Raw genomic sequence first — 22,526 nt, 5'->3', positions numbered from 1 at the left:
CTGTTTCTTCTTGTTCTTCTTCCATTCTTTTATCTTGTTGCGTGAAACAACATTGTCACAATTTGGAACATGAGGTTGAGGGCATGCAAGGCAGAGCAGTACAATAAAAAGAAGCAGGAATCCATCATGCCTGGTCTGGCTACAGTACTTTTTTATGTAGAAAATAAGCTTCTATCTTATTTAAGCCATCACCATTTTAGGTTTTCTGTCATTAGTATCTGACTCTAATCATAAATATACCATGACCTTAAGAACAATACTCTCAACAGAAATGATAGTGGGTTAGGTGATGAACTTTTATTGACTATAAATAAAATCTTATAGACAAAGACATGAAGTATATGTTATACCAAAAAGTCACAACAGTGCATTTATTTCCTAGGAAACTGTATATCTTCCTTCATGCTATTCATATTTCAAAATCAACAAAAGTTATGGCTGATAAAGCAATAAGTTAGTTATAACATAGAAAATATATTTCATTTCTACACATGTTTCGTGGGTATTCTTCTCAGAAGATGATTGCTTAATCTATAAGTAAATGATAATTAATGACATAGAGCTGTTTAACACTTACTATCCCATAAAGAAATGTGGTAAAGCAGTCAAAATACTTCCAGTTCCCATAATGAAGCAACCAATTCCAATTATCTTTGGTCTGTGTAGTTTGGATCCAAAGTAACTCACAAATACAATCACAAGCAAATTTCCTAAAAAGAGAATTAAATTATTTTGATATGATTCACTATCACAAACAATGCCAGTATAATTTTGTGTCCAAAAGAATGGAAAGCCCCAGAATGAATATGAATAGAGCACAAGACATGGTGCTTTTCCCCAAAGATCATGTAATTTAATTCAGAAGATGAAAGCACTTACATTAAACTACTCACTATTAATTTATATGATGTTAAGAAGAAGAAGAATGAAATTTAGATAGGAAATAAAGCACCTGAATAACTTGGTCTTATTAATGAAGCAAAATTTTATTAAAGAATTGGGAGTTGACTGAATTGTTTTTGACTGGAAAACAAAAAAGCAGAAAATCTTCCTGACCTGAGAGAAAGGTGTTCATTCAAGCATTTATTAATTCACTCCTACCATTCTTTAAATTCCTAGTAAGTACCTGCCATAGAGCTAGGAGCTAGAAATATAAAGAAGAGAATAAACCATAATATTTGTCCTCCAGAAACTTATATGCCAGTGATAAAAATAAGTAGATGAACAGAGGTGCTATGGACAACAGAAAGGAAAATGTAGGGGTTACAATAAAGTTTCCTGGAGGAGAGGCCACTTGAGATGTAATGTAGACATAAGTTATTTAGATTAAAAAAGGAGAAGAAGAGCATTCCAAGTCAAGAAGTAATGACCAACCTGACTCACCTGGAGCTACATGTATAATAACAAATAGACAACAACCAAGAATTACTGAACATTTGATGGAGGGAAAAAAGCATGTAATAACAGCACCAAAATGAACTGGCAGATAAACTAACCTGTGGAGAGACCATTAATAAAGAAACTAAAAAGAGGAGAACCTGAAAAGAAGCTAGTTAGCCTCTCTAGAGGTAAAAGGGTAGGTTGCATCTATAATATAAGAACTGGCAGACAAGAAATAAGAAAGCAATAAAGAATTTTTGTAAACTAAAAATACTATTAAACCATGTACATTTTGGGACTGGATAAGATGGAAGATGGTATCAGAGAAGACTGATGGAACGAACATAAGCAAAAAAGTAGGATTTTAGACAGAAAAAGTTAAAGGAACAAAATTGTGAGGAAATTTAATATTCATCTTATACATGTTTCAGAAGAAAACACATAAGAAAGTGGGCGGGGGGGAATTCCGTTAGTTAAAGAAAGACCTAAGCCTTCAGATACAAACTTCTATATTTCTCCAGCATTAACTAATGTAAAATAAACAGACCTGATATATGTTGGTATAATTTCTGAAATTCAGGGATAAAGAGGAGGTGAGTGACAATGACATAGATAATGGTTTCTTATATGTAACACTGAATATTATAAACCAGGTTAATGTTTTAAGTGTTCTGAGGAAAAAAGATTTTAAAAATTTAATTCTATAATCAGAAAAGTTATTACTTGAATATAATGGTAAAGTAAATACATTTTCCAACAAGCAAGGGCTTGGAAAATATGTTTTTTCAATTCTTCCCATGCAAAAAATAACCACTTGAAGATACACTTCACAAAAACTAACGATGAGATCTTAAGTTATAAGATTCAGTTAACAATGTTAAGCAAAGAAACTAGTAAAACCTAAAGCCATGCCCACATAATTGCTGTTAAATAGCACAAAGTTTAACAAAAATATTAAGAATCTGTTCCTCAATAAAAAGATACACATACGGAATTAGAATTTAAAGCGATAGTTCAAAACTAAAACTTTAGGTGATTTCACTAAATCTCAGAGGTGGAAGAATAAAGGATATGCAGGGAATAATAACCTCTTAGTCATAAAAAGAGTTCATTATAAAAAAATAAATGGGTCTTTCTTTATACAATTATTTTTAAAAATATTCAATAGCTAATCTGTCTTAAAATAAGTTAACAGCAAACTCATTTGTAATTAATACAACAGACATAATTTTGAGTCCCTTCAAATCACTGAAGAGTCTAAAAAGGGCCTAATATGGCAGCCATCATGAAGAAGGGGGCTGAGAAGATGTCAATGTTATTTTTGAAGATCAATAAAAGAAAAACAAATTTGCACTGAATACAGGCAGAGCTGAAGGAAGAAAGAAGTGAAAAAGAAACAACTCTAAAATTTAGAAGATGCTTATGAGGACGTCATGCTTGCAGATAATGACTGCTTAATGATACCTGACAAAATTGATGATGTTTTCATTAGTCATTCTCAAGAAGAAACATAGGAAATGTTAAAAGAAACAAAGAAAAATTTGTAAGAAGAAATTGATGTCGGAGAATCCAGAGTGAAATTAATTCAGGGGGTGTTAGCAGACTCAGTTATATACAAAGATTGGGAGCAACATAAACCTTGAAGCTGATGAAAGTTAAACATTTTATAATACTTTTAAAAATTTGTTTAATAAACTTGAATATTATTTAAAAATTTTAAAATATCTATGCAGGGGAGATGGCAAGGTAATGAGCTAACATTTCGTAAAATAAGAGAAAAATAATATCCAATAATTACATAAAACCTCCCTGTTATTAGAAAAATCCAGATCAAAGACAACAAAGCAATATATTCAATGTTCTAAAAAACAAAACACTTTTCATCCCAAATTTTATACCCAGTTAAACAATACAAACCTAACAGAGGTTGCTTCAAAGCTGTTCCTCTTTCCTCAAATCATCAGAATCATAATCCTCTCTCCAACCTTTTTTTTTTTTTTTTTTTTTACTAGGACATCTTGAGAGAGGGAAGGTACAGCCCTGCAAAGCATTAGTTTGCAAGCAATGAGTTGGTATAGATCAAGGTTTCTCAACCTCTGCATTATTGACATTCTGGGCCAGATAATTCTTTGTCATGGGTGTTATCCTATGCACTGTAGGATGTTTAGTGGCACCCCCAGCCTCCACTATTAGATGCCTATAACAATTTCTCTCCCCTCAGTTATGACCATCAAAAATAACATCAGATATCATCAAATTGTCCCTGGGGGGCAAATTTACTCCTGATTGAAAATCAGTGCTGTAGAGCTGTATGAACAGTTTTTACCTCTGTAGATCTTGTTGCTAATAATAAAAATAGAAATAAAAATTACCGATTTCAAAGCTTCCATCAATTAAGCCAGTAACTGAAGATGATATGTCAAATCTCCTTTCTATTTGAGTGATGGAACTTTTCATAACGACTCCACCTAGTGCCTTACACATAAAGCTGAATGACAGGGCCATTAAAAACATCTAAGAAAAAGCAGAAAGAAAAGAGAAAATGATCAATAAAAAGACTATAGCGCTTATATATGAACCGAATTAAAAATAACTTATCTTCTTTACTTAAAAAGATTATTTTAATCATTAAAATCATACTCAACTTTCCTCTATACCAATTGGTATTTCCTAGTCCTTTTAAGGTTATCATCACTATATGGATAAAGCATCATTTTCGAACTTGGTTACAACATGAGATAATTAGAGCAGGGCAGTCGAGGCTGTTATTTTTCATTTTACATTACTAATTGATTTTTGAGAAGCTAGATAATGACCTGAGATAGTGATGATAATAAGCTATTCTTTAGGGACGCCTGGGTGGCTCAGTTGGTTGGAGGACTGCCTTCGGCTCAGGTCATGATCCTGGAGTTCCGGGATGGAGTCCCGCATCGGGCTCCCAGCTCCACGGGGAGTCTGCTTCTCTCTCTGACCTTCTCCTCGCTCATGCTCTCTCTCACTGTCTCTTCCTCAAATAAATAAATAAAATTAAAAAAAAAATAAGCTATTCTATTTTTTTAAGATTTTTTTTTTTTTAAAGATTCTATCTATCCATCCGACAGACAGAGATCACAAGTAGGCAGAGAGGCAGGCAGAGAGAAGGAAGCAGGCTCCCCGCTGAGCAGAGAGCCCGACGCCGGGCTCGATCCCAGGGCCGCGAGACCATGACCCGAACCGAAGGCAAGCACCTAACTGACTGAGCCACCCAGGCGCCCAAAAATAAGCTATTCTTTATCCCCTCCCATGATCGTATAGATTGTGCAGGGAGTGGCTAGACATTCTCAAAGATGGCATTTCGAGGAAGTCCGCTGGAAAATGGAACTTTTTAAAAAATTTATAAAACCTCACTATTGGGCACCTGGGTGGCTCAGTTGGTTGAGCGACTCAGATCATGATCCTAGAGTCCCAGGATCGAGTCCTGCACTGGGTTTCCTGCTTAGCAGCGGGTCTGCTTCTCCCTCTGACCTTCCCCCTCTCATGCTCGCTTGTTCTCATTCTTTCTCTCTTTCAAATAAATAAAATTTTTAAAAAATAAAAACAGAACAAAACCTATTACTAGAGATGTCCAAATAAAAATGAAAACAACAAAGCAGTATATTCAACATTCTAAAAAAAAAAAAAAAAAACTTTAAATTTAGTGGTTATAGATATTTTATTTTCAAACTCATTTTAACAAAATGTGTTGATTCATCTTTTTTAAAGACCACATTTATACCCATAAGTAAATTCCTTTTACTTCTAATATTAAAATATTATTCTGCTATGGACTGTATGTTTGTGTCCCCACCAAATTCATATGTTGAAACCCTAATCCCTAATGTGATGATATTTGGAAACAGGTCCTTTGGGAATTAGGTCATAAAGGTAGAGCCCTCATGATAGGATTACTGTCCTTAAAAAGGCTTATTTCTCTCTCCCTGCTTTGTGAGGACACTATAACCATCTGAAAATGAGGAAGAACATTCTCACCAGAACTCAACTATGCTGGTGCCCAGATCTCAAGATTTCCAGTCCCGAGAAATAAATTTCTGTTCAAGCAACCTCATATGTGGTATTTTCTTATAGCAACCCAAACTGATTCAGACAGGTCTTTCTCATTACCTCCTGTACCACCAGTGGTAGCCACCATCATGTCTAACCTAGATCATCACATTAGCCTTTTATTAGATCTTTCTCCTTCTCCTCTCATCCCTCCTACAGTCTCCTCTAACACAGTAACTACAAAAATTATTTCAAAATAAAAATTAGATTATGCCACTGCTCCCTGTTTTCCAATCTCACTCTTAGTAATATCTAGTCTTTCCAATAGCCTACAATGCTCTAAATGATCTGTCCTCCCCTGATTATCCCTTCCCTAAAAATATTCCATTTTACCTTTCTGATCTCATTTTCTGTTACTCTATTCTTGCTCATTGCTCTGCATCCACAAGAGCCTTCTTGTTTTATCTTGAGCATTCCAGGCTTATTATTTTGCCACAGGTTCTTTGTTCTTGCTTTTCTTCTTGCAGGCAAAGCTCTTCCCCATAGTTATTCCCCTATCACTCACTCCTTCACATCCTTGAGGATTTTCCTCAATGTAACTTTCAGAGTGAGGCTTTCCTTATCCATCCTATTTAAAATTATACCATATCCCCCTCACAATATTTTATTTATGTATGTAATATACATTGCCCTCACTATAACTTTCATCAGTGAAGGATTTTTTTTTTGTCTGTTTTGTTCACTGCTATATTCCCAGGGCTTAGAATTTTTTTTAAGATTTTATTTATTTATTTATTTGATAGAGAACACAAATAGGCAGTGAGGCAGGCAGAGAGAGAGGAGGAAGCAGGCTCCCCACTGAGCAGAGAGCCCAATGCGGGGCTCTATCCCAGGGCCCTGGGATCATGACCTGAGCTGAAGGCGGAGGCTTTAACGCACTGAGCCACCCAGGTGCCCCTATCCCTGGGCTTAGAACAGTGTCTGCTACAAAGATGCTGAAAAGTGTTTTAAACTGTTGTATAACTAGAACTTACTATGTGTCTTACATGAGGTGCTTGGAGGAGGAGATAAAAGGCCCAATACAGCCCTTCCATGGCTGGAAAACTGTGCGTACTTTCCTTCTTGTATATGGAACTTGCAATGAAGTTGAAAGAGCTTGAGAAAAGTTGTAAATACTACAACTTATTAGAAATAACTAAGAATTCTTATATAAAATATAGGAAGTCATCTAAGAATGAAACACCAAAGGTGGAAGGGTATCAAAGTCAGTTTTGTTAGGTTGGTAAAGGGAACAACAAGGCTCACAGGACAAAAATAATAAATTTGTCCAGAGAGATTAGAAAAAATTATCAATATTTTCTTCATGGAAAGCCAATTTTGACATATTATAATATCATTTATTATCTTTACATTATAGAACAGAAAGGAAAATTTTCCGGTTTTAGTCATTTCAAAAGAATCATGTTATTGACACCAGAAATTAAGAAATGGAGATAGGAGTGATGTCCACAAGATTACAAAATAGGAATATTCAATCTTCCTTACCCCATGGATATATAAGTTTAACAACAACAAACTGAACATCTCTGTGAGAAATCCACAAATTATTTGAAATAATTCTGCATCTGTGCAGTGTGAAGCCAACTGCACAAGTTCAGTAGGAAAATCTGTGATACTCTCAACTTTCTTGTCAGAGCCTTCCCCCAAACAAGCATCACTGATGCGATTGGGAAAAAACCCCCAACTCCCATATTCTGTCTGGGGAGAAAAAGGAATAGACTTATATCCAATGTTCTGGCTTGTAAGGAGGCAGCACGAGGGACCAGTTAGTATTCAAGTACTGACAAAAGTGTATGGCCAGATTTGAGAAGCTCAAAATAGACAATGAACAATGAACCAGAATCTGTAGTACCAAGGACAGACACTAGGTGGAGCACCAGTATTGTAATTTACTAAATCGGGGAGGGTGCCGTATCTTAGGCACTGGGCAGAACTCCTAAGTAGACACCAGCAAACTTTTCTAATAGCCCAAGAACAAACATCCAGAAAAAACTTGAGAGGTCTAGATAATCTCTAGCCTGGCTACATAGTTAATCTCATCCTGTACAAAGCCACCCAGTCTGAGAGAAATGGCTGATCCTTCAAATGCCAAATTTCCAACGACAAAACTAGTAAGACGTATAAAGAAACAGAAAAACATAACACATTCAAAGGAAGAAATTAAATCTCCAAAACAGACCCTGAAGAAACGGAGATACATGAATTGCCAGAAAAAGAATTCAAAATTATCATCATAAGGATATTCAATGAATTAAAACACAGAATAGATATACCTCTAAATGAAATCAGAAAAACAATGCATAAACAAAGTGAGATTATTAATGATGCAATGGAAACTTGGAAGAAGAATCAAACAGAAATTCTGAAACTGAAGAAAACATTACCTGAATTGAAAACTTCACCAGAGGAGCTCAAAATTAAACTTGACCAGACAGAAAAAGAATCAACAAACTCAAAGACTGATCCAAGAGGGGGGAAAAAAATGAATGAATAAAAATGAAGAATGTAAGGACCTATGTAACACCACCATCAAGCAGAACAGTATTTACATTATGAGAATACCAGAAGAAGAAAGAGAAAGGGGCAGAAAAATTGTTCAAAGACTATAGCTCCAAATTTCCCAAATCTAAGTAAAGAAATGTACATACACATTTGATAAATTCAAAGAAGCAAGTCTAGGATAAATGTAATGAGACTGACACCAAATATATCATAATTAAATTGTCAGAAGCCACAGACAAAAAGAAAATCTTGAAAGCAGTAGGAGAAAAGTGATTAATCACATACAAGGGAATTCCCATTAAACTATCATCAGATTTTTCAGCAAAAAACCTTGCAAACTAGAAAGGAATAGAATAAAGTATTCAAAGTACTAAAAGAAAAAGACTGCCAAGAAAGAATATTATATCTGTCAAAACTGTCCTTTTTTTAAAAAAAATTTTTTTTCATTTATTTGACAGAGAGAGATCACAAGTAGGCAGAGAGGCAGGCAGAGAGAGATGGGGAAGCAGGCTCTCTGCTGAGCAGAGAGCCTGATGTGGGGCTCAATTCCAGGACCCTGAGATCATGACCTGAGCCAAAGGCACAGGATTAACCCACTGAGCCACCCAGGTGCCCCAAAACTGTCCTTTAAGAATAAGAAATCAAGATTTTCTCAGATAAGTCAAAGCTGAGGGAATTCATAACCACTGGATCTGCCTTACAAGAAACACTGAGGTTTCTACAAGTTGAAGTGAAAGGATGATGAATAGCAACACAAAACCATACCAAATATAAAATTCCCTAGTAAAGGAAATTTAAAATACAATACAATAATACAATTTATTGTCTATAGAGTATACATAAAGGGAAATGAAAGGAGTATCAAAATACATCACTACAAAAAATATAAACATGAAGAGAAACATCAAGAGAGGAAAAGAGAATAAAAAATTTTAAGACAGAAAGAAAACAAATGGAAAAATGATAATTGTTGTTTGCTATTCATAATTACTTTAAATATAACTTGATTAAGTACATTAATTAAAAGACATGGATTTCCTGAGTTGATTAAAAAAAATAAGATTCAACTACATGCTGTCTATAAGAGATTCACTTTAGATCTAGGACACCAAAAGGCTGAAAAGGAGAGGTATGTAATAATCTGAATATTTCTGTCCCTTTAAAATTCATGTTGAAAACCTAATCATGAAAGAGAAGGTTTTAAGAAGTGGGACCTTTGGAAGGTTATTATGTCAAGCAGAGACCCCGTGAATAGGATTAGCATCCTTAAAAAAGAGACACCAAAGGGCTCTCCTGCCCTTTTTCCATCATATGTAGACACAATGAGAAAACAGCTATGACAGGAAACTAGCCATCACCAGTAACCTAATCTGCCAGCAGCTTGATCTTGAATTTCCCAAACTCCAAAATTATGAGAAATAAATATTTGTTATTTAGGTCACCCAGTCTATGGTATTTTTGTTATACTGCCCAAACAGGTGAGAAATAATATTTTATGCAAATAAGAACCTAAAGAGAATAGGGATAGCCATACTTTTATAGATAAAATAGTCTTTAAGACAAAAACTCACAAGAGACAAAGGACATTATATAATGAAAAAATGGTCAGTATATCAGGAAGATATAATAATTGTAAACACATATATATGTAACTAAAATTAGAACTCAAATATTTGAAGCGAATATTGACAGAACTAATAGTAGAAATAGAAACATATTAAGAATAAGAGGTCGATACCCCCACTTTTAATAGTGAATAGAACAACTAGATAGGAAATCAATAGGGAAACAAGACTTGAATAACACGGTAAGCCAATTAAACCCATTTGGACCCAGACATTTGTAGAATACTCCATCTATCAGCAAAATATACATTGTTCTCAAGTATACATGAAACCTTTTCCAAAACAGACCATATGTTATGTCACAAAACAGTCCTAACAAATTGAATAAAACTGAAATCATACAATGTATTCTTTCTCATTGACCACAGAAAAATCCACAAATATGTGGAAATTAAACAATACAACTAATAAATCAAAGAAGAAATCACAAGAGAATTTAGAAACTATCTGGAGACAAATGAAAATGAAAACACAACATACCAAAACATATGGGTGTCGTAAAAGCACTATTAAAAATGTATAGTGATAGATGATAACATTGAAAAAATAGATCTCAAATCAACAACCTATCCTTATACCTCAAGGGTCTAGAAAAAGAAGAAAAAACTCAACCCAAAATTAACAGAGTTAAGTAAATAATAAGGATTTTAGAGTAGAGATAAATGAAAAGAGGACAGAAAACAATAGAAAAAATCAATGAAACTAAGAGTTAGGTTTTGAAGAAATCAACAAAATTGACAAACATTTAGATTAATGGAGAAAAAGAGAGGACACTCAAATAGCTAAAGTTAGAAATGAAAGAGGAGACATTACAAATAATGTCACGGAAATAAAATAAGTTATGACACTACTATGAACAATTATATGCCAAAAAATTGGATAACCTAGAAGAAATGGATAAATGATTAGAGATGAAATAACCTACTGGAATTGAATAATGAAGAAATTAAAACTCTGAACAGACTTGTATCCAGTGAGGAGATTGAAGCTGTAGTTAGAAACTCCCAACAAAGAAAGTCCAGGACAGGATGGCTTCACTGGAGAATTCTACCAAGCATTTAAACAATTAATACTAATCCTTCTCAAACACTTCGAAAGAATTGAAGAGGAGGGGATACTTCCAAATCCATTAAATGAGGCCACATGACCTAATATCAAAGCCACACAGATATCACAAGGAACTACAGACTAGAATCCCTGGTGACTACTGTTGTAAACATTCTCAACAAAATACTAGCGAACGGTAATTAACAGTGCATAAAAAGGATCACATATCATAACTAAGTGGAATTTATAACTGGAATGTAAGTCAGATTGTTGAAAATCTAACTTATGAAAATAAACCAATGTAATACCTCACATTAACAAAATGGAGAATAAAACCACATAATTATCTCAAGAGATGCAGAAAAAAACATTTCACAAAATTCAACAGTCTTATGTTAGAAGCACTCAGCAAACTAGGAATAGAAGGAAACTATCTCAGGGCACCTGGGTGGCTCAGTGGGTTAAGCCTCTGCTTTCAGCTCAGGTCATGATCTCAGGGTTCTGGAATCAAGGCCCACATTGGGCTCTCTGCTCAGCAAGGAGCCTGCTTCCCCCTCTCTCTCTGCCTGCCTCTCATCCTACTTGTGATCTCTCTCTTTCTGTCAAATAAATAGATCTTTAAAAAAAGAAGGAAACTATCTCAACATGATAAAGGCCATATGTAAAAAGCCCATATCTAACATCATAATCAATGGGGAAATATTGAAAACTTTTCCTCTGAGATCAGGAACAAGGTAAGGATGCCCACTGTAGCCACTACTACTCAACACAGTACTGGAAGTTCTAGCCAGAGTAATTAGACAAGAAAAAAAAATTAAAATCATACAAACTGGAAAAGAAGCAAAATTATATTTTTACTATATTATTTATTTATACTTTATGTTATTATTATTATTTGTTTATGGATGACATGATCTAGTTCATAGAAATCTGTAAGGATTCCACATATAAAAAGCTATTAGAACTACTAAACAAGTACAGCAAAGATACGGGATAAAAAAGTTAACACTCAAAAATTAGTTGTTTCTATACATTGAAAATAAGCAATCTGAAAAGGAAATTTAAAAAAGAATCCTGTTTACTATAGCGTTGAAGGAATAAAATATTTAAGAATAAGGAGGTGAAAGACTTGTATCTTAAATACTACAAAATACTGTTAAAAAAATCAAAGAAGATCAAATAAATGGAAAGACAACTGTGCTAGTAGATTAGAAGATAAAATATTGTTAAAATGTCCATGTTACGCAAAGTTAAAATGTTCACACTACTAAGTGGGGGTATGTTGATGATCAGGGGAGACCTGTTAAACAAGGAAAGATGCATGTTTTCATTTACTGAATGAGTGGGATACCCAACCAACCTCCTGTCAGTTTTCCCTGGGACCTCTCTTCCTCCTGTTATCCGTGTCTTTGCCTTTGATATACACTTGGAGCCACTTCCATGCTTTACAGTTTTCTTCTCTTGCACCTGTCTTGGACTAGAATCTCTAGTTCTTTTTACTATTTACCTTTCAGAAAACCCTCATGGTTTCTGATTTACAGAATATATCCCTTCTTGTTTTCTAATAGGGTTATCAGTTGCTTTTAATACCCTTCAGAATATTTATTAAAATTGGAGGGAGGAAGATGTGGCTTCTGACTTATGGTCAGTCTGCTATGAAGAATTGGAAGGCTTCGAGTTTTGACTCTCTTCTAGTGAATAAATAGAGAAAATGTTATTAGGCTCTCCATCAAATTCGGATGCCTAACATGCAATGAGCAAAGACTCAATAAATGTTTTTGGGTTGTTAGATAAATTATTATTCCCCAATTCAGATTGTAAATCTGGTACAGAGTCAACATGTAGTGAAACCTCTCATTTTTTAGTTTTCTGAGTTTTCAGATGGAGATAATTCTTGTACATTTGTTAGGAAGATTAATTTAAATAAAATATATAAAATTCTTGGCATAGTGCTGGCCATATAGTAAGCACAGATAAATGTATTTTTATTACCATTATGAGATACCATCATCCAGTTTTTTAATTTTTTATTTTTTAAATTTCTTTTCAGTGTACCAGAATTCATTGTTTATGTGCCACATCATCCAGTTTTTAACTTTAGGTTCATAAACTTTAGGTTCATTCAGAGCAAAACTGAACTTATGATCATTTAGCTAAACACAATTTTATGCCATATACTATGATAGGCATTGCAGAATCAGTAATGAGCATATTGACAATATGATTTATTGATTATTAAAGAAATAGAAAAGTGAACTCATCTAAATACTGACCACTAAATCACTCCTTTGTGAAATCAAAGAGGAGAAAATTTCGGAAAGTAACAGAATATCTCATTAAAGCAGATATAATCAAATATAAACCCTGACCTGTATGAGAGGAAATTTCTGGAAGTTCAGGGAAAGCTTTTTCACAGTTCATATCTACAATCTTAAAAGGCAAATTAGCTTAAGATAAGAGACTCAATGCTGTGAAGTGTGTAAACCTGGCGATTCACAGACCTGTACCCCTGGGGCTAATAATAGATTATATGTTTATAAAAAAATTTTAAAAATTATAAAAAAAGATAAGAGACTCAAAATAGTGGAACTCTCATAGCATAATTCTAAACTTTTTTAAAGAAAGGGAAAAGTTCATTAAATTCTGCCTCTGAAGCCAATATACACTCTATGCTAATTAACTGAATTTAAATAAATTAAAATAAAAAATAAATTAAAATTTAAAAAAGAAAAAGGTAATAGATGTAAACGTATAGCCACCAAAGAATCCCTTCAATGAACTGGGATTTTAGAAGGATATGAAATCAGTTAATATAGATAGATTTATAAATGTGCTTTCTTTTAATCTAACTATAACCCCATGAGATGGGCATTTTTAACCCTATTCCTAATGTAGGACTGAAATGCAGAGAAAGAATGATATAATGATTTTTCTCAGAACTTAAAAAAAATCAAAAGGAATAAGAAAGCCAAAATCTTTAGTGAAAAATATTAAAAGGACATGCCATGAAGGAGAGAATTTAAGGCTGAAAGATTTCAAAACAGAGATACAAATGTTCACAATTATCAAGTGGATATTAAAGCATCACAGGTTGAAGAAGGTTACTGGTATTCAGGTAAGAGATAAAGTCTATATTTACCTGCAATCATGGCAAGTTAGTTCATTATATTTTTTGGCAAGAGTTCTGGGATTGAAGTCAGGAGACAGTTCCAAGTTTCTATTTTGCCAGAGGTACAGCCATGATTAACTAGGTTAACTCATTTGAACCTCAATTGATTTACTCAGCAAACATTTATTGAGCAATTCCAATCTAGCAATTATTCTGCTACATCTTGGAGTTGAGACAGGTACAGAGTAAGAAGGGCGGTAAGCCTCTGGTCAGGTCCTGGGATCAAATCCCAGATCAGGCTCCCTGCTCACTGGGGAGCCTGCTCCTCCCTCTCCCTCTGCTGCTCCCCCTGCTTGTGCTCTCTCTCTCTCTCCTTCTGACAAATAAATAAATAAAATAAAATCTTGAAAGAAAGAGAGAAAGCAAGCAAGAGAGAGAGAAAGAAAAAAAGAAAAGAAAATTTGAAAAGAAGGAAAGAAAACAAAGAAGAAAGCAAGCTGATCTCAGAAAAAAAAGAAAGCCTAAGCTGGAAAGAAGGAAACAAAAGATCACAGACACACTTTGGAGAAGTTTAAGGGGAGAATCAACAAGATGTGGGAATAAGAGGAAATGAGTTTTCTGATTTTATTTTCTAAGTTTCTAGTTTGGATAAGTGTATGTATTAACATTGTTATTTGAGATGAGAAGAGAAGTCTTGGGGTTAAAAACAATGAAATCACCTTTTCAAAAGTCAAGTGTGAGATACCTAAAAATAAACATGCATCAAGAAGACACAGCTGGCAGGTTTGGTGCTCAAGAGAGAGTTTTGTCTGGAGGCAATAGGGAATGGCTTTATAGTTAATCAATTTTCAAGTTTATTCTATTTTAAAAAATCTCCTGCCCCACTGCACCCTCACTTTTCCATAAGTCTCTTTCCTGTCCTTTCCAGTAAGTTGTTTACATTTGCATGAATCAAACCCTATTTCTTGACTCACTCCTCTCAAGTATTCTGAGCAGGCTTATGTTATTCTCGCTTTTCAATTTTTTTTTTTTTTTCAGGGTTTTGTTTCAGACTCTCTTCTCTTTTTACTCTACATACCCCTTCTGGGAAAGCTCACCAACTGTCATTGTAGCCAGGGTGATCTTGAAATATGTATAACCATTTCTGCCTCCAAAAGAGCTCAGTAAGTTCCCACGAAACGGATCCTCCAGCAAATAACAATTATAAAGACTAAGGGGAAACCCAAAACCACCTGGAGGAAGACACGGGAACAGAGCAAACAAAAGCAGTCAGACTCTGGTTGGGAGTTGACACTTAGAAGAAAAAGGTGTAAGATTAGGTTCTCATTCTTATGGCTTTGAGGTGAGGCCACAGTACCTTCAAAGCTACAACTCTAGGGCAACTGGGTGGCTTGTCCATTGAGTGAACTACTCTTCCACTCAGGTCATGAACTCAGAGTCTTTAGATCAAGCCTGCTTAGGGTCCTCCGTCTCCTTCTCCCTCTGCTCCTGCTCCCTGCACTTGTGCACATGCATTTTCTCTCCCAGGGGCATGCGGGGGCGGGGGTAGGGGGAACAAAATCCCTGTAGTCCTTTTCATTTCAAAAAATGAAAAAGAAGAGTTTAGGTTAACCACAGCCACCTAAAAGTTGCAGGAGGAGACTCTTATAAAGGAAAGGTCCAGAGAAAGGTGGCAGGGGGTGCTGGGGAGGTGCAGCTGGGATGATAAGAAGTAAGGCAAAAGTCAGGCAAAATTGGAAAATAGTGTGAGTATACACTAATTAAATGTTTGCTGGAAGGGGCGCCTGGGTGGCTCAGTGGGTTAAGCCGCTGCCTTCGGCTCAGGTCATGATCTCAGGGTCCTGGGATCGAGTCCCGCATCGGGCTCTCTGCTCAGCAGGGAGCCTGCTTCCTCCTCTCTCTCCGCCTGCCTCTGTCTACTTGTGGTCTCTCTCTGTCAAATAAAAAAAAAAAAAATGTTTGCTGGAATTTAAATTAAGAAAAATGGAAACAGTTGTGTTTCCATTTTTATTCTTAGAGCTCTTAGTTTTTAAAAAAAACTTATTTTTCATGTTAATATAATGACATGGGGCGCTGTTTTAGCTTTTTTACTGAAATGCAAAATTTTCATAGTTGAATACTACAAATTATTATTTGATCTTTTTTCGTTTGTTTGTTTTCAGTTATCTCTTGAAAACTATATCTAAGTTTTTTCCTGCCTTTTAGAAACAAGGTATAGGGTTTTTAAATTAATCTTAATTCACTAATATTTGTAATGTAAATTTATTATGCTATTTGCTTTACCGAAATAAACTGATTTTTTTCTCATCTTCAGATAGTACTGTTGCTCAGAAGAATTTCTAGTTAGAATGCTTTGTGAATGGAGAAGACAACTGTGGATGTGGTAGAAACAGGAAGAGAATTGGAATTAGAAGTGGAGCCTGACGATTTGACTCTATTGCGGCAATCTCCTGATAAAACTTTAATGGAAGAGGAGTTGCTTCTTATGGACAAAGAAAGTGTTTCTTGAGATGGAATCTACTCCTGGTGAAAATGCTACGAAGACTGTAAAATGACAATAAAGCATTTAGAATATTATATCAACTTAGCTTAACGTGGCAATAGGGGTTGGTTGAGAGGCTTGACTCCAATTTTGAAAGAAATTCTACTATGGTGAAATGCTACCAAACAGAGAGCTATGAAAGGAAGAGCTGACTTGTGTGGCCAACTTCACGGCTGTCTCATTTCAGGAAATTGCCAAACTTCAGCAACCACCACCCTGATCAGCCAGTAGTCATGAACTTTGAGGCAAGACCCTCCACTAGCCAAACGATTATCAATTTCTGAAAGTTCAGATGATGGTTAGCATTTTTTAGCAATATTTTTAAAAATTAAGGTATGTACATTGTTTTAGGCATAATGTTATTGCACACTTAATAAACTACATCATAGTGAAGTATAACTTTTGTATGCACTGAGAAACAAACAAATAAAAAATTATTTGACTCCCTTTGCTGCAGTGTTTGCTTTGTTATGGTGGTCTGAAACCAAACCCAAAATATCTCTGAGGTATACTTTTACAAGACTAACAGAAAACAACACTGTATCAATAGTAAGTCTTCTCTATCAATAATTACTCTAAATGTAAATAGATTAAGACATTATAATTGATGCCACAGAAATAAAAAGGATTGGGCTCAGTTGATTAAGCATCTGACTCTTGGTTTTGGCTCAGGTCACGATCTCAGGGTTGTGAGATGAGCCCAAAGTTGGGCTCAGCCAGGAGTCAACTTAAGATTCTCTCCCTCCACCCTTCCCACATGCATGCATGCGCTCTTTCTTTCTCTCTCTCTCTCAAAAAAAAAAAAAAAAGAGAGAGAAAAGAAAAGAAAAGAAAAAAGAAAAAAAGAAAGAAAAGAAAAGAAAAAGAAAAAGAAATAAAAAATAAAAAGAGACTACTGTGAAAGACCACTTTTTAGAGACTACTACACCAACAAACTGGATAACTTAATAGAAATGGATAAATTACTAAAAACATACAATGTACCAAGACAAAATATATAAAATATATGTAATATACAAAGTGTGTATATATATATATATATATATATATATATATATATATATATATATATTTATACACATAGTATATTTTTTCACAAGTTTTGGAGATTAGGACCTGGACATCTCCCTTTGAGGGCTGTTATTCTGCCTATCTGTGAATTTATTAGGTAAATGGCAAAGAGGTATTAAGGTTGCAAATGGAGTTGCTAATCAGATGACCTAATGAGATTATCCTGAATTATCCTGGTTAACCCAATGGGATCACAAGGGTCCTTTAAATGTGGAAGGGGGAAGCATAAGAGTTAGTGTTCACCTGATGCAGTCTGAGACTTTTGGACTGACCACCAGCTCTGCATATGAAAGAAAGCCTTAAGCCACAGACTTTGGGCAGCCTCCAGAAGCGGGAAAAGGCAAGGAAATGGACTGTTAACCTAGAGTCTCCAGAAAGGAACACAGCCTTGCCAACACCTTGATTGTAGTACACTGTGAACCCATTTTGGACTTCTGAACTTCAGGACTCTAAGGTTATTACAGAACTCTAATAAATTAGTTTGTTATGCCATTAAAGGCACACATGTGTACACACTCATCTACATATCTGAGTTTGTGTGTCAGTGTCAGCTGGTGATAAATTCTATGAAAAAAATAAATTTGATCAATGAGTTATGAGTAGGAAAGGGTATTTTATATGGGGTAGTCAGGGATGAGGTAATGTTTAAACAGAAATGTGAATGAAATGAAGGAGCAAGGTATCTGGAAGTAGAACATTCAGAAGGGAAAATAGCAAGTAGAAACTTCTCCAAGTCAGAAGTTTGCTCAACATTTTGACAAATTAGCAAAAGTCTAATATGGCTGATGGTTAATATGGAAAGTGAGTCAGAGGAAACCAGCAGGATATGAATATTACTGATGGTTACATAAGGGGTGGTTATTCTGATTGTTTTTGAAGGGGGAGTGCAATGAAGGCAAAAAGGGAGGACTTTTACTTCCACCTTATTATTTACATTTTTTTATAACGATGCATTATCATTGCCTTAAGAATTTTTGTTACAACATAATGGTACAAGAAATCTGAAGCCAGAAATGACACATGTAAAGATGAAGAATGTATCAGCAGGGTTTATGTGATGTAGTTGGTTTAGTCTAAAACTTGAGGGAAAGTGGTAAGGAAAAAAATCAAACTATGCTGTTGTTATTTATTTAGCTTTTCAAATTTTATTTTATTTAAATTCAATTAATTAACATATTATGCTGTTGTTATTTTCAGAGGTCTATTATCTATTTGCACTCTGATACATTTCTGAGTTTACACTTGTCAATAACATCATGTGTACATGTGTGTGCCCATGCACCTAAACAGATTTAAGAATCCTGTGGTTGCTTGATACTGAATTACTTGGTCTGAAGGTGAATTTTTTAAAAACACAGAATGAGGAAGATCACTGAATCCCTACCTACCAGAACATCTGGAGGGTACTAATATAGAAAACCACAGTTACTATAGCAATGTGGAGTAGAATTGAGAGCATGGGATTTGGAATCAGACTGCCTCAGTTCAGACCTTGGCTCCAATACTTAACAGCTTTGGGACCAAGAAGGATTCATTTACCCTCTCTGTGTCTCAGTTTTTTCATCTGTAAAAGAGAGATACTAGAATCTGGCGGTGGAATCGTGGTAAGGAAAAAAACCACTAAAGCATGGCTAGAACAGAGTCTGACATATAATAAGTGCTCAATAAATGTTAGCTTCTATTGCTATTCTAGCTCTCAGGTCCGGATCATTATACTGCAATTAACATACTTTGTACATACTAACTTGTAAATATGCTACAGAGGACCATTCTGGCAATTTTAATTGTTTCAGCCAGATTGATGTGCAAATGAGATCATTGTAACCCTCAATGTTTAAAAGCAGAAAGAACCCAGCATACCATATTACCCTTAGACTTGCATTCACCATTACCTTTTACTTGTGACTGCTATTCTGCTTAAATATTACTCAAATCTTTCATCAGAATAGACCTTATCCGTAATCTCTGAAAATAAACAAACATGTTCTCTGGACAAAGTTAAAAGGGACCTTATATAACAATATTGCAATTGAGTCTGATTCCTGTGGTCCTTATTCAGCAACTAAGACTACAACTTTGAGGAAAACACTTAAAATATTGGTAAAAGACAGACATGTTTTTTTTTTAATTTTTTTAATTTCTTCAAAACTTCTCTATGGGGGTTGAAAAGTTTTGACTTGGGTTTAAGGGTTTTCAGTTACAAGCTGGATGACATTAGGCAAACTTCTCAATTTCCTTGAGTCTTGGTTTCTTCAACATTATACTCAGGGAGTACTTTTTTCTGTCAATGAAAATCCTAATACAGTCTATATCCTCTAATGTCTTACAGTTGTAAGACAAAATCAAGACACAACATTATTACTTTTATTAACTTGCATATGAAAAAATTAAATGGCTTTCCTAAGACAGTAGTTAGGTATTTGGTTCATGTTTTTTTACTGTTATTACAAATCTCTTTTCTACCAGCCTCTATTATTTAAATTATTAGAATAAAAATTGCTGTTCTTCAAAAGAAAAAATAATCAGTAGGTCAAGACCACAAAGTGATTCATAAAACTAATGAATCTGCTCTCTTTATAGGTCAGTTCCAAGAATTCATTTTATATACTATTCATTATACAGTGACTTATTTTAATGAAATTTATAAATATCTTTTGGTCCATCAAAAACCAAAGAGAAGATATCAAAACATTTCTAAATTTTTTTTAACATTAGTAAACTCTCAGCCATCAGAATTATCATGGAAGAAATTCCTTTTTCAAATTTAAAGACTTCTTTAAATCAAGATATAGATCATTCTGTTAATATTTTAAGATGTACTTTAGTTGGAAACTCTAATTTGAAATACAATGTTCTTTTCCAAAACTGGCTTAAACAACAACAACAAACCCCCCACTTACTTTAGTTTGAAAGCATGAAACTATTCCTACCTTGAATCCATTGCAGCATCTAGTTTCCCTTTCCTTGGAAGGTGTTTCTTCCACTGTCTTTTTCAAATGTTGATTTGAGTCCATCACGGAACTACTGATAGCATGTGAGTGTTTCCAACTGTCCTTGCTGCTTGGTTTGAAATGATCACCTATTCAGGGAGGAAAAAGGAGAATTTATTTCACTTTAACAATATAGGATTCAAAAACAAGAAAAGCTGCAAGGTTGACCTCAATCAATAAACCTACTAATACTCATTCAGGGTCTTTAATGTCACAAGCACTAGACTAGGTAAATGCTAGACACAAAGGGAGGGTAAACACACACACAGAGTACTAGCTTTAGGGGGATTATATTTTAATTGGGAAGATAGATTTATAAAGAGAACTTGAAACAAGTAAATAGTATAGAGTCACACACTAGATGAGATAAAAATTTTAAATCACAAAAATTTTAAATATGTTTTACCTACCTACATTATAAAATTTAGGAAAGCAAATACAAGTTTAATTCATCTTTATAGTTTTACAAAGTGTCAAAGAGTGTCTTGCGCATAGTGAACAGTCAAAATGGGTAGAAAAATCATGTAATGAACTGTAATTACAGTGGCTAAGCCCAGAAGTTTTCAAGGAAGAGATACCTCAAGCACCAGGTTTGAAATGCAGGTTGGATTTGTTAAAGAAAGCAAAGCACACTCTAAGTACCTCTCAGACAGACTCTAGCCATGCCTGACCTTACCACCATCACGATCCTACTTTAATTTTGTTCATTTATTTTTGAAGAGAAAATGTATGCAGTTGAATATATGTAAAATATATGTAGTTCAAAGTACAAAATATCAAAAAGACATATATTAAAGATTCTTCCTCTAGCCCTTATCCACCCAGAATCTAGTTTCTTATTTTGAAGACTAATATCAGTTTTCAGTGAATATGATCTAGAAATATAATATGTATTTTTAATTAAATACATAATGGTTTCCTTTTTTAACACAAATGGCAGCATACCATTAACGCTGCTCTCAACCTTTTTATGCTACTTTATATACTTTATATTAATAAATGACTTCCTTAGTTTTCTTATGGTTGCAGATTATCCCATTATCCATAATATATCTAGCTAGTTACATGTTGAAAACATTTAAGTTGTATCTAAGTATTTCACATTAGGACATAATGTGTATGATAATATCTGTAGGACAAATTCTTACAAGTGGAATTTTGAGGTCAAAATGCAAGAGGTTGTAATTTTGTAAGTTATTAAGCCTCTATTTAATTTTTTATTTTTATTTTTTTTAATTTATTCAAATTAGAGTTAGTTAACATACAGTGTGCTATTAGTATCAGGTGTACAACAAAGTGATTTAACATTTCCATACAACACCCAGTGCTCATCACAAGGACATTCCTTAATCCCTGTCGCCTATCTAACCCATCCCCCATCCACCTCCAAATAAATCATCAGTTTGTTCTCTTGGGTAAAGAAATCTGTTGCTTGGTTTGCCTCCCTCTCTTTTTTCCCTTTGCTCATGTTTTGTTTCCTAAATCCCACACAGGAGTGAAATCATATGGTATTTGCTTTCTCTGACTAACTTATTTCATTAAGCCTCTATATTAAAGAGTAGTAAAATGAGCAATTTTTTCCTTAGATTTGCTCTTTAATAGTGGGTTCTTCACTGAGGTTTAGAAAATGTATTCACATTCATACATATCTGAATAATACATACTTATATATCTAAGATATTTATATATAGAAACACACATAAGCATAAATAGATAATAATAAGTCTGCATAATTACATTGATTCTTATTATTTGTAGTACCTGTGTTCTATAAAGTTGCTGCAAACTGTGAAACCTGAACACTGTTTGTTCCCTATAGGGAACCTAACCCTATTTCTCATAGGGTTAGGTTCCTATATATCTCTGGTCACAGCATTTTTATCAAACAATTAATTTACAACCTTGTTTCTATGTGCTTCTGTTTAAAGACATCTAATTAAAATATATTGTTGATCCATTAATTTTAAATTTGTGGCCAACAGCACTATAGCTCATGCCTGAAGGAAGCTTCTGGTACTCATATATTCTTTCCATCATGTGCATTACGGCCTTCTTACATTTACGCACACCGACCAGCTCTTTACAGTACTCTTCAGAACTGATTAAACAGCAAAATCATCCAAAAAAAAAAAAAAAGAACAAAAATGAAAAAGGTATGGCATTCTCATTTACAATATGAA

General features: G+C 34.3%; 1 protein-coding gene and 1 pseudogene across 1 annotated transcript in view; one reads left to right on the top strand and one right to left on the bottom strand.

Annotated features, from left to right (window-relative positions):
• Positions 1-20,429, bottom strand: part of LOC111142168 (solute carrier organic anion transporter family member 1B3) — a 45,857-nt gene extending 25,428 nt beyond the window's left edge. Inside the window, exons 1-3 of the mRNA XM_022495169.1 lie at positions 20,287-20,429; positions 3,753-3,894; positions 578-710 (exon numbers count right to left, since the gene is read on the bottom strand). Of these exons, the coding sequence (XP_022350877.1) occupies positions 578-710; positions 3,753-3,894; positions 20,287-20,370 (359 nt within the window). The 5' untranslated portion in view covers positions 20,371-20,429. The remainder of the gene's footprint in view (positions 1-577; positions 711-3,752; positions 3,895-20,286) is intronic.
• LOC111142169 lies at positions 2,654-3,039 on the top strand (annotated as a pseudogene).
• Positions 20,430-22,526: the final 2,097 nt, after the last annotated feature.

The sequence above is a fragment of the Enhydra lutris genome, unplaced genomic scaffold (genome assembly GCF_002288905.1).
Source record: "Enhydra lutris kenyoni isolate GAN:26980312 unplaced genomic scaffold, ASM228890v2 scaffoldscaffold7, whole genome shotgun sequence".
NCBI classification, from domain to species: Eukaryota; Metazoa; Chordata; class Mammalia; order Carnivora; family Mustelidae; genus Enhydra; species Enhydra lutris.
The sequence above is the reverse complement of the archived record's forward strand: the minus strand, read 5'-3'. Positions and strand labels throughout refer to the sequence as shown.